This window comes from Chiloscyllium plagiosum, chromosome 41 (genome assembly GCF_004010195.1).
Source record: "Chiloscyllium plagiosum isolate BGI_BamShark_2017 chromosome 41, ASM401019v2, whole genome shotgun sequence".
Taxonomy (NCBI): domain Eukaryota; kingdom Metazoa; phylum Chordata; class Chondrichthyes; order Orectolobiformes; family Hemiscylliidae; genus Chiloscyllium; species Chiloscyllium plagiosum.
In genome coordinates, this window is record NC_057750.1 from 9,829,418 (window position 1) to 9,842,406 (window position 12,989).

The window sequence follows — 12,989 nt, forward strand, 5'->3', positions numbered from 1 at the left end:
CTGCCAAGACTTAACATTAAATCTTGCAAAGTAATCAGTTAATTGGAACATTTGTACAGGATTCAGCATTAGATTTCAATTGCAGAATCAACTCACCAGTTAAAGTCAGTAACTTGAGTCCATGGTAAACCAGAGAGCCTTTTTTGTTATAGTATGGCATTTCATAGAAAGTTTTGCAAGTGGTTTGTACTCACCGAATGTCAATAAGAAGCCATACAGCATACTCAACACCCAGGAATACCAGCTTTTGTGCTCCATATACAATAAGCTATAGACAGCATAGCAACCCAACAGTGGGAACAGAATCCAAGACAAATATTTAAAAGCCATCTGAAAAAGAACAGGTATAGATCATTACCCATCCAATAACTACTTCTAAAGCAACTAAGTGCCTCTAGATTAGCTCCGCAGGCTATTAGGGAAACAATTTGATTTGGTGAGCTCAAGGACTTATGCATTTGTACTGAATCCCAAATGACAAAAGCCTTACAAACAGGAACCCAAGAAAGCCTTTCCTATTATATAAAATAAATCTCATCATTCAGGTTGCATCTTTTTTTTATTGAAAAGACTGTACTGCCGAACTTCCTTCTGGATGGCATCATCACGAAATATTCATGATAACGAACTGAAAGTTTGTGCTGTTTGTTAAAATGAGTTCCTAATCACTTTGTCGAGTCACCTCCTGGAAATAAGACTCTACCCAATTCCATTTACAACAATAAGTGGACGAGTCAAGATCAAGGAGAAGGTACAGCACACAAACAGATATGCGCCTTCACCTACTTGGCTTACGGCCCCTAAACCTATCACCATATCCTTCTTTTCCCATCTTGCTCATTTACAGACTGAACTTCCTTTGAAAAAATACCTATTCTATTCCCTCCACTGTTCAACATTTAGAGAGCCACGCTGGCTCTCTACAGACTGACTCAGACAGTCCCATTCCCTCCGCTCCATCCTCGTAGCCCCCTAAGTTTACTTCCCTCAAGTGTCCACTCAGTTTCTTTTTGAAATCATTGATCACCTTGGCTCCACCACAGACAACACGTTCCAGGGTGACTGCTATCTGCTGCATGAAATTCTTCTTCGTATTTCTTTCTGTCCCCGCTCCCCACTTTCCACCTCCAAACTCACCGCCCCCCCCCCCCCAATAACCCCACCTCCACGAAACCTTAAATCTAGGTCATGCACTCCTTCAACCATCAGCTAATGTGTATCTATGGGCGGCACTATAGCTCAGTGGTTAGCACTGCTGCCTCACAGCACAGGGTCCCAGGTTTGATTCCAGCCTTGAGCGACTGTCTGTGAGGAGTTTGCACATTCTCCCCGTGTCTGCGTGGGTTTCCTCCGGGTGCTCCGGTTTCCTCGCACAGTCCAAAGAGGTGCAGGTTAGGTGAACTGGCCATGCTAAATTGCCCATGGTGTTAGGTGCATTAGTCAGAGCGAAATGGGTCTGGGTGAGTTACTCTTTGGAGGGTCGGTATGCACTGGTTGGGCTGAAGGGCCTGTTTCTATACTGTAGGGAATCTAACCTAATCTAAACCCTGCCATAATCATTTACACCTTTGTCAGATTATGCTTTGAACAATCTCAGCCTTTCCAGCCAGACCTTGCAGCTAAAATCCTGAAACCGTTCTGGTAAATCTCCTTTCTGCTGTTTCAAAGTCCCTCACATCCTTCTTAAAATGTGGTGACTGGAGCTGGGGCAGCACGGTGGCTCAATGGTTAACACTGCTGCCTCACAGCACCAGGGCCTCTCTGGTTCGATTCCAGCTTCGGGCGACTGTGTGGACTTGCCACAATCTCCCCGCGTCTGCATGAGTTTCCTCCCACCATCCAAAGATTAGGTGGGTTGGTGATGCTAACGTGCACAGGGACATGCAGGGTTATGGGGGGTGGTCTGGGTGGGATGCTCTTCGGAGGTGGTGTGGATTCGATGGGCTGAATGGCCTGCTTCTACACTATAGGGATTCTATGAATACTCCAGTTGCAGCCTGACCAGGGTTTTATGCAGATTCAGTGTTACTTTCCTGCTAGAGATTCAAATGAATCACTGTAACAATGTAATGACAGTTTTGCATCATAGGTGGACAGGGTGCTAAAGACATTTGGCATTGCTTGCCTTTATTGCTCAGATGACTGAATATTAGAGTCGGGACATCACGTTACAGTTGCACCTGACTTTGGTGAGGCTTTTTTTTGCAGTAGCAGGTACATTGCTGGTCACACTGCTATAGGAAGGGTATTATTAAATTGAAGAGGGTTCAGAAAAGATGGACAAGGATGCTACCAGGACTGGAGGGTTTGAGTTATGAGGAGAAGCTGGATAGACTGGGACTTTTTCCCCCTGGAGAGTAGGAGGTTGAGGTGTGACCTTATTGAGCTTTATAAAAACATGAGGGGCATGGCTACGATGAGTAGCAAAAGTATTTTCCATAGGGTGAGGGAGGTCAAAACTGGAGGGCATATTTTCAAGGTGACAGGAGAAAGAGTTAAAAAGGGACCTGAAGGGCAATCTTTTCACACTGAGGGTGGTTCTTATGTGGAATGGACTGCCAGCGGTAATAGCAGATGCAGGTACAATTACAATATTTAAAAGACATTTGGACAGCTACATGGATAGGAATGGTTTAGAGGGATATGGAGAATCGACGTTTCGGGCATAAGCCCTTCTTCAGCCCTTCATTGAAACATTCCTGAAGAAGGGCTTATGCCCGAAATGTCGATTCTCCTGTTCCCTGGATGCTGCCTGACCTGTTGCGCTTCTCCAGCAACACATTGTCAGCTCTGAACTCCAGCATCTGCAGACCTCACTTTCTCCTCCTTAGAGGGATATGGGCCAAATACAGGCAAATGGGACCAGGTTGCTTGGCATGGATGAGTTGGACTGAAGGGTCAGTTTCTGTCCTGTATGACTCTATAACTTTATGAATCTATTACAAATCGAGTCCTCTTGCAATCAGGGAATATGAAGGCGGCCTTAATGAGATACTGTGGCTGCCCTGGGGTGCAACAGAACACCAAGGTCTTTCTTTCAATCGTCGATCACACCTGGTACATTAGGGGCACCAAACCCGGGATGAAATGCGAGGTCTACTTTAATGCTGCCACTCCTGACTCGTGCATCTTCCACTTGCCAGGCCACACAGCAGCACAGTAACACCATGGTGAGCTGGCACTGAAGATTTTCAACAGAAGCAAGCTGTTTGAGCCGGAGGATCTTAAAGACATGTCCCAAAAGTTCCCAGCTTACAGACAAAGCAAATTGTTCCACAATTTCAAGAAGCAACAGCCTTGAGATTAAACCAATGCTCCCCCACTTAATTCACACTCTGACACAGAGTCCTTGCTGCTCTAAACCAGACTTTGCTGTGGCATTTCAAGAAAGCAGAGCTTCTTCCAGGTTGACCATCAGGCTTTCAAAATATGCCATTGAGGATACTGTGGCTTTAAGAGGCGTGTTTCTCATACAGACAGAGAGACTGCAGAACAGGTGCCTAGTAGTCTATGAGAACATAAACAACTTCAGAAGCCTTGAGTGCTTTTTTTTGAAGAAAAGGTTGGAACAATAGAAGCATCCTGAATGGGTGTGGTCAAGATCCCATCCTCAGAACCAGGGATTTTGTTTTCAGCAGCGGTGGCTGTGTGGGTCAAGAAAAAGTGGAAGCTATTTTGCCCTCTCTTGATGACAGACAAAATCTGGGGATTCTCTTCCTGGGCTGCTGGAGTTGCATGCGAGACAAAATCTCTTTTTTGAATTTGCCTTTTTGCCAAGGGGTGTGTTTATGGCATGTTACTACTTTGAAACAGTTAATTAGTTATAATTACTGTATCTATTATTCTGTTAAGTTTTCCAATGAAGTTAACTTAGTCCACGTTTTTCTATCTTTTGTTGTATTTTAACTATAGTGCTCGAATAAATTGTGTTTTGTTTAATGTTGGACCCAACTGAATTGCCTCTGGAACACATTTACATTTAAAATAAGACAAAATGTGAGTCCAGGCTACGTTCTTAATATATTTGAGGGGTTTTGGGTCTGGTCCACAACAGGGCAGAGTTAGGAACAAGAAGCCAAAAATATAATGAAAATAGTTTTATTTCACAATGTAGGTTTGCTCGCTGAGCTGGAAGGTACAGCGAGCAAACCTAAACCTAGAACCTCAACCTGAGCTACAAATCTTCTCAAAAACCCACTAGTCTTATTTCACTCTGGAATTTTGTACATTTCAAAATATATTCTGTAGTCTTATGCAATAATAAACACAGCTTCATACTCACATCATCATAGTTCTTAGTTGAGGACTGTACATATGTTGATTTATCTTTTAATGTCAAGCGAGGGAATATCCCAGCCACTTTATTATCCCGGTCAATCTGTAACAAAATTGATCATATTACCTACGATAACTTTGAAAATATATCAGTCTAAAAGAGAAAAGCTAGGTATTCTAAGAACTTTGCCCAGACTATCCCCATTCTCTGTTCGTTCCTTTTGAAGGGTGAAGCATTATAAATTTAATCTCCCTCAAAAAGCTGGTACAGGCATAATGGGCTGAGCTACCTCGTTCCACATCGTAATATCCCATGAACAAATTGTACACACGAAATAAGCAGCCATTCAGTAACCACAGTACTAAATGTAGGAGATTAGAATTAGGGAATACAATGGTCTCCCATTTAAATCAAAGATGAGGAGTATTTTGAGTGTTAGGTGCCTTTGCATCTTTCTTATGGAGTCAGGTCAGGATTATTGAATACTCTTAAGGTCGAGGTGGACAGATTCTTGACTGACAAGAGGATTATTGGTTCTCAGGAGTACATTGTAAAGTGAGGTTCAGGCCATAATCAGAGCTCTGAATGGCAGAGCAAATGGCTTACTCCTGCTCTTAGCTTGTACATTACAATCTGGTCCCTCTTGCAATCAGAAGAGAGCTCTAACATCAGGGATGGTTCTCTAGTTCTCTCATTTCTAAAAGAAATACCTTCTTTTGTTCCTTTAGTTCAATGCAAATTAGACAGGGCAATAATAGGAAAATAACAGCTTATTTTCTTAGAGTTCAACAATGTCATTGCACGTTTTGTGATTTGTTTAGAAATAAGATGTATTGGTCATTTGTAAACAAAAATCCTCTCTGCAGTATAACTGTACACTTCCCTTACCTTTCAGAAACAACAGTTACCGGGCGAAAAAGACCAAGCTTTATGTGAAACTAAACCAGAAATTGCTGGGAAGGCTCAGCAGGTCTGGCAGCATCCGTGGAGAGAGATCAGCTTTAAAGTTTTGGGTTCAATGACCCTTCCTCAGAACAGAGGCTCTGCGTCATACAGATGTACAGCACAGAAACAGATTCTTTGCTCCAACCCGTCCATACCGACCAGATATCCCAACCAAATCTAGCCCCACTAGCCAGCACCTGGCCCATATCTCTGTAAACCCTTCCTATTCATATACCTATCCAGATGTGTTTTTAAATGTTGCAATTGTACTGGCCTCCACCACTGGCAGCTCATTCCACAGACCTACCACACTCTGGAGTGAAAAAGTTGCTCCTTAGGTACTTTTTTATCTTTCCCCTCTCACCTGAAACCTATGCTCTCTAGTTCTGGACTCCCACACCCCAGTGAAAAGACCTTGTGTCTATTTACTCTATCCATGCCCCTCATGACTTCGTAAACCTCTATAAGGTCACCCCTCAGCCTCCGACGCTCCAGGGAAAACAGCCCCAGCCTGTTCAGTCTCTCCCTATAGCTCAAATCCTCCAACCCTGACAACATCCTTGTTAAATCTTTTCTGAACCCTTTCAAGTTTCACAACATCCTTCCGATATTAAGGAGACCAGAATTGCACGCAATATTCCAACAGCGGCCTAACCAATGTCCTGTACAGCCGCAACATGACCTCCCAACTCCTGTACTCAATACTCTGACCAATAAAGGAAAACATACCAAACACCTCCTTCACTATCCTATCTACCTGGACTCCACTTTTAAGGGGCTATGAACCTGCACTCCAAGGTCTCTTTGTTCAGCAACACTCCCTAGGACCTTACCATTAAGTGTATAAGTCCTGCTAAGATTTGTTTTCCCAAAATGCAGCACCTTGCATCTATTTGAATTAAACTCCATCTGCCACTCCTCAGCCCACTGGCCCATCTGAGCAAGATCCCGTTGTAATCAAAGGTAACCTTCTTCACTGCCCACTTTGGCGTCATCAGCAAACTTACTAACTGTGCCTCTTATGCTCACATCCAAATCATTTATATAAAATACGAAACACAGTGCACCTAGCACCGATCCTTGTGGCACTCCACTGGTCACAAGCCTCCAGTCTCCCCCATCACTCTCTGTCATCTACCTTTGAGTCAGTTCTGTATCCAAATGGCTAGTTCTCCCTGTACTCCCATGTGATCTAACCTTGCTCACCAGTCTCCCATGGGGAACCTTGTCAAACACCTTACGTATTCGCTTACCAGCATGCTGGGTATACCTATTGCATGATAAAACAATATTGGGTTTTGATTTAATTATTACAATCAATCTCAATCAATTAGTTTACTCCAGACCCAGACACAAGATGAAGAGAACTTCTTAACAAGTTTGGAAACCACAGGTTCAAAGTTATGTGCTCCAGCCAAGCATGCGACATTCAATACTACATAATGTCTTCAAAGCATTATGGATTCAAAATGGTATTTACCAAACAAAATAAACTTTCTCAAATGCATTTGAATGAATCAATACCAACTGCTTCTACAGTTTCTCTCGGGAGCGTCATCCACTGACTGGCCACTTGCTTTCACTGTAATATTATTCTTTCTTTGTGGGCATTACTGGCTGGGCTATCATTTATTGCCCGCCCCTGGTTGCCCTTGAGAAGGTGGTAGTGAGCTGCCTTCTTGAACCACTGCAGTCCATCTGCTGTGAGATGATCCACAATACCCTGAGGGAGGGAATTCCAGGATTTTGACCCAGCGATAGTGAAAGAACGATATATTCCCCAAGTCAAGATGGTGAGTTATTTCCGCAAAGCACTGTACAAGCTTTCGTGCAGTAGAAGAGAATGTTCTTACCCGCACATCCATGACTTTGGTGATCTTCCAAAGATCGATCAAGAGGCCAATAAATACGCTGACCTGAACCACGAAGTTGGTTTCATTGTCCAGTATGTACAGCAACACAACACCAGACTGGAAGACACCAAAAATCACGGAGCGTACAGAGAGCCCCTCCAGGGACTGACGGCTGTTCCAGAATTGAATGTCTGTAAAAATTAGTCACACTGATCAACTGACATCGAATATTCGGTATGAAAACAGGTAATCTTGGGACAAATGTTCTATGGTGGTATTTATAAATCCACACAAAGTTCCACCTGTCTTCCCAATGCCCAGTTTGTATATACTCCCATTCCTTTCTCCCTCATGTACTCATCTAGCCTTCCCTAACGCAACGTATGCTGTTTTCCTCAACTACTCCATGTGACAGCAAGCTTTACTTTCTCTGGGTACAAAAGCTTCTCCTGAATACTCGACTGGATATCTTGGTAACCATCTTACGCTTATGGCACCAAGATTTTCCCAAACGTGGAAACATCTGCTTGACAGTCAACACTTCAGAACTCTTTAAAAACAACTTTAAGTCACCAATCAAACTTCTTTTCCTGTTCAGTCTTTCCTGATAGGTCAAAGTAATCTGTGTACACCTTGGAGCTTTCTGACAACAATCCTTTTAAAATGATGAGGTGGAGGTGCCGGGGTTGGACTGGGGTGGACAAGTTCAGAAATCACACGACACCAGGTTATGGTCCAAATGTTTATTTGAAATCACAAGCTTTCGGAGCACGGCTCCTTTGTCAGCTGTAGTGACTTCACCTGACGAAGGAACAGTGCTCCGAAAGCTTGTGATTTCAAACGAACCTGTTGGACTAAAACCTGGTGTTATGTGACTTCTGACTTTAAAATAACAAAACAACATCACAGTCGAAGCACAGCTTGGAACTGCAGCTTTATCAGAAGTTTCCAACTTTCATGATTTCTTCGCTACTCCTATTCTATCCAATGATCATGTGATCTCAAGTCCAGGAAGATTAAACATTGATCTTTGCTCTCTATTAATGAGTTTCTGTTGGGGTGGAGATGGAGACACTTCATGCTTCACAATAATCAGAATACTGACCCTGTAATGACCAACTGAGGAGATTTGTCGAACAAATATAAATAAAGTGCCGTGAAAGGTGAACATTTCTGATCATTGTTATACTGGGTGTACTGGAAAGGACCGAGTTGTCTGACTGACTCTCATACAGTGGACAAGAAGGTTGTGCAGTACTAGGAAATAAACAAGCACTTTGCAGTTATGTCTCACCATTTTTGAAAGCGAGGAATTCAAACACACTGTGCACAATTGACACAATAATAGTTACTGCTAGGAGATACGGATTGGTTTCCAACAAAGCAACCTGTCGGCAAGGAAAAGAAGAAAAACAATGGGTAGTCATATTGACAATACAGACAGCTATTTTGTAGTGAACTGTAAAGAATAATTAAGCCCAGTACACTTACCTGGTTCTCCATCCGTTTCATGTACAACCACTTATTGGATTTCCATTTTTTTATTGCAACGTGGGCAATAGTTAGCGAAATTGGATTTGTCCTGCTGATTATGGACAGGACAAATCCCTGGGCAATTTCCCACACTGCCAAGTAAATGCCAGAGTGTGGGTGTATTGGGATAGTTTTGCCAGAGACATTGCCAGCTCTGGAGCACAAGTCTTCAGTACTACCGAAATGGCTCTTTTGTCAGAATCATAGTCTTTGCAATAGTCAGTGTCTTTAGCTTCTTAAAATCATTTGGATTGAACTGGTTTTGCAGAAAATTAGCATCTGTGATGCTGGAGAACTAAGGAGGAAGCCGAGATAGATCAGTCACTTCTGACTGAAGATCGCTGCCAATAGCTTTTGTTTTGCACTGATGTTTTGAACAGATCCAGTGATCGTGAAGTCATTTAACTTGGCTTTCCACAGGCTGGATCAGATTTGAATTTATCCCACTGAGTGTGGTGGTTGTGCCACTTAATATAATTGATGGGTAACCTCAGTGTGAAGATAGAGCTTTGACTCCACAAGCACTGTGTGGTTGTCAATCCTATTAATATTGTCTGGTAGACAAGGTCTGGTTGGCTTGTCACTCGATGTGTCCCTCACCATCTCTCAAGCTCAGCACGGCAAGATATATCATCTAGGACATGGCCAGCTTAACCTCAATCAGTAGTGGTGCTACCAAGATACTCTTGTAGACAGACAATGAGGCCCTCCATTGACAGCATTATATGTAGCACTGTCATCTTCAGTTCGTCTTCCAAATGGTACTTAATACAGAACTGATTCATCAGCAGAGGGAGGGTGGTATCGACAGGAGGTGCCCTTGCCAGTTTTTGACCTGATGCTATGAGACAATGCAGTAGTTTGGTATAACCGAGTGTTTTACTTGGCCACTTCAGAGGACCTTAAGAGTCAACCGCACTGCAGATGGCCTGGTGTCACATGGAGCCTGGACCAGGTAATGACAGGTGTCCTGACAGAAGTAGTGAACAAGACGGGGATTTTATGACAATCAATGATAGCTTTGTGGTCGCAGTTACGGAGGTTAGCTCCAATCCCAGAAATTTTTTAAAAATCAATTAACTGAATTTATCAAGTAAGTTTAAATTTCAGGAGCTGCCACAGTGGGACATGAAGTCCACAGCCCCAGAGCATTAGTCTTCACATCTGGATTACTGGCTTACCACCATTGCAAGTCTGCCCTTGCAAGTTCCACATTCGGCGTTTCACTGAACTCCCAATTGGATTTCTTAATGACTATTTTATTAACAGCCTCTCCCACATATGGAAACATCAGACCTTTTTCCTTCTTCAAACCCTGTAGAATTTTAAGAGCCATTTCGGTCAACTCTCAGCCTCCATTTCCTTCCCCCGGCCAGGAGAAAGGAGTCACAGCCTGACTAAATCAAGAAAGCAGAAAGTATTTGGGCCCAATTGCTAAAATCATCGAATGGTTTAAAAAAAAAACCTAAAAATGGAAACATAACCGTGACAAAAAGTCAACAGTCACTAAGCAAATCCTGATCTTCCTTTCACACAGTGGAACAAACTGGCAAAATGCATTAAATCCTGCCTGCTTTATGGTTAATTTCACTGATAGGTAGATACTAAAGAATGACATAACAGTGAAGGAGGCTGCTCAGCTCATTGTGACCACATTAGTTAGCCCACCAGTCTCACTCCCTCTGTGTCTTTTCTCTAAAATTTCTTCACCGTTGCACAGTTGTGACAAAAACGTCAGTCACTATTTTGCCGCCATTGCTAAATTGGTCATCGGGGGAAGCGAACATTCAAGTAGCTGCCGATCTGTTGGAATGCTGTAAACTTACAGGAGCTCACAAGACTCCCAATCTCTCAAACCTTTGCAATGGAGTTAACAAAGAAAATTAAGGTCGGATGATGCAAGTCAATATTGAAGGGAGAACATTGGAAAGCATTTCTCAAGATATTTAACTGTCACCATAGCAACCAAGATATCAAATACTATTTCCACATCAATTTCAGTATTTGCGTAGCTGGGGTAACTGAGCCGCAGTCAATTTATGGTTTCCACTGAGATGGAACGATAATTCCATTGGGGCGGCACAGTGGTTAGCACTGTTACCTCACAGTACCAGGAACCTGGGTTCAATTCCACTCTCGGGCGACTGTCTGTGTGGAGTTTGCACATTCTCCCCGTGTCCGCATGGGTTTCCTCCGGGTGCTCCGGTTTCCTCCCACAGTCCAAAGATGTGCAGGTCAGGTGAACTGGCTATGCTAATTTGCCCATACTGCTAGGTGCATTAGTCAGAGGGAAATGGGTCTGGGTGGGTTACACTTCAGAGGGTCAGTGTGGATTTACTGGGCCTGTTTCCACACTGTAGGGAATCTAATCTAATCTAATAATTCCTTCTAGTCTGTTTTCATTTTAAAGTAACTGAGGAAACTAGTTCATTTGTATTCAATACTGTACAGGTTCTGGGTGTACTGGCATCAGAGCTGTGAGCCCCTGCAATTAGCATCCCGACTTAGTAAAGAGTTCAATGTATAAAACTCTGAACGGAGCCTATAGTCCCTTGCTGCAAGACTCTGCTATTGGCACAGCTCCAAAATAACAGGTCTCCGCAGACAGGAAAAGTAATAGCATTTCAAATATTCTCAGGAGGGAGAAGCTTTTTAATCGAGCTAGATTTTAGCAGGATGGTGAATCAAGCGAAAGGTTTCTTCACTCCCTCATGAAAGTACTGGTTTATATTGCAGTACAGGTATGCGGTGGGCATTCTGCATCTGCAAGACCACAATGAAAAGGTATTTAGGTAATTCGTTTGGAATGAGGAGGGAGGAGATTTAACACCGACTCAGTCGGTACTCACACGAGAACCACAAGATCATTTGTTAAGCTCAGTAGATATTGATTTCAAGTGAAGCTCCTGCAATGATTGCATGCTGCTCCTCAACAGCACTCATCAAATGATCCGCACCAAGACTGGGGATCATATCTCTGTCTATTACAGGAGATCACTAAATAATGCATTCGTTAAAGTAGTGAGGAATTACTGTGCTGGATTTCAAACAGTAACCAATTAAATCGGTAAGTGGTTGGGTAATAGGAGAGCGTAGGAGTGAAAGGAACATTCTTCAATTGGTACAAGGTGACTCCTCAGGAATCGGTCTTGACATCTGAATGTTTCACCATATTAATAACCTGACTAAAAGAAGAGAGAGTGGGATATCCATGTTTGCAAAGCACACAAAATAAGGAGGCATAGGAGGAGGAAAATTAGAGCGTTAAGCGAGCAGGGTCACAAAGAGAGGAAACCTGAAGCCATCCACTTTGGATCCAAGAAAGTCAGATTTGTTTTCTCATTGATTGAAACCAGTGACCTTGGAATATGTTCATCAGATGTGCTTGTCACTGGCAAGGGGTGTTATTTGTTGCCCATCCCCAATTGCCTTTGAGCTGAGTGGCTTACTAGAGCCATTTCAGAGGGCAGTTAAGAGTCAACCACATTGCTGTTGGTCTGGAGTGGACAGTGCAAGGACGGATTTCCTTTCCTAAAAAGCCATTAGTGAACAAGAGGGGCCTTTGTGACAATTGATGTTAATTACTGAGACTGGCTTTCAATTTGAAATTTACTTATCAAATCTACTTATCACCAGCTCCCATCATCTTAGCCATGGAATTACAGTATTAGCCTGGACCTCCGAATTACTACCTCAGACATAATACTACGACACCATCTTCACTGCTTCACAGATTCACTATAGTTAAATGGTTGGATTATGTGAATTGGTTCTGAAAGCCTTGAAGGTATACCCTCAAGTTTAGAAGATTGAGGTGCTTTACGTTATTCAGGATCGTTATAGGGCAGACAGACGGAAATTTCTTCTAGGGAGAAGGTCTGGAGAAATCAAAAACAAGAGGTCACAATCTTAAATTACAGCTAGGCCAGCTAGGCATGAAATCAGGTTACCCTTCCTCCTCCACACTAAAGGCAGTAAAAATCTCCCCTCCAAAAAGCTGGGAATGTTTTTCCTTTGTTCCTTCATCAGATTCTGGTGTGGCTGGTGACACCAGCGTTTGCTGCCTGCCCTGCACTGCCCTTGAACTGAATGGCCTCCTCCATCATTTCAGAGGGCGGTCAAGAGTCAACCACCATTATTGTGTGCCTGGAGTCACACGTAGGCCAGACTGGATGAGGGCAGCTAATTCCCTTTCCTACAGGATGCCAGCAAACCAGTTAGGTTTTTACAACAATTGTGGCCACTGTTAGAGACTAACTTTACACTCCAGATGTATTAATTGAATTTACATTCAGCCAGTTATCATGGGGGGATCTGAACCATGTCCCCAAGAGTATTAGCCTGGATCTCAGGATTACTTACCCACTACATCATCGCCTGTC

General features: G+C 43.1%; 1 protein-coding gene across 3 annotated transcripts in view; it reads right to left on the minus strand.

The window, feature by feature from the left end:
• Positions 1-12,989, minus strand: part of clptm1 (CLPTM1 regulator of GABA type A receptor forward trafficking) — a 63,403-nt gene that overhangs the window by 8,489 nt on the left and 41,925 nt on the right. For all 3 annotated transcript variants that reach the window (XM_043680901.1, XM_043680900.1, XM_043680902.1), the window contains exons 9-12: positions 8,369-8,462; positions 7,075-7,265; positions 4,283-4,378; positions 195-330 (exon numbers count right to left, since the gene is read on the minus strand). In XM_043680901.1, the coding sequence (XP_043536836.1) occupies positions 195-330; positions 4,283-4,378; positions 7,075-7,265; positions 8,369-8,462 (517 nt within the window). The remainder of the gene's footprint in view (positions 1-194; positions 331-4,282; positions 4,379-7,074; positions 7,266-8,368; positions 8,463-12,989) is intronic.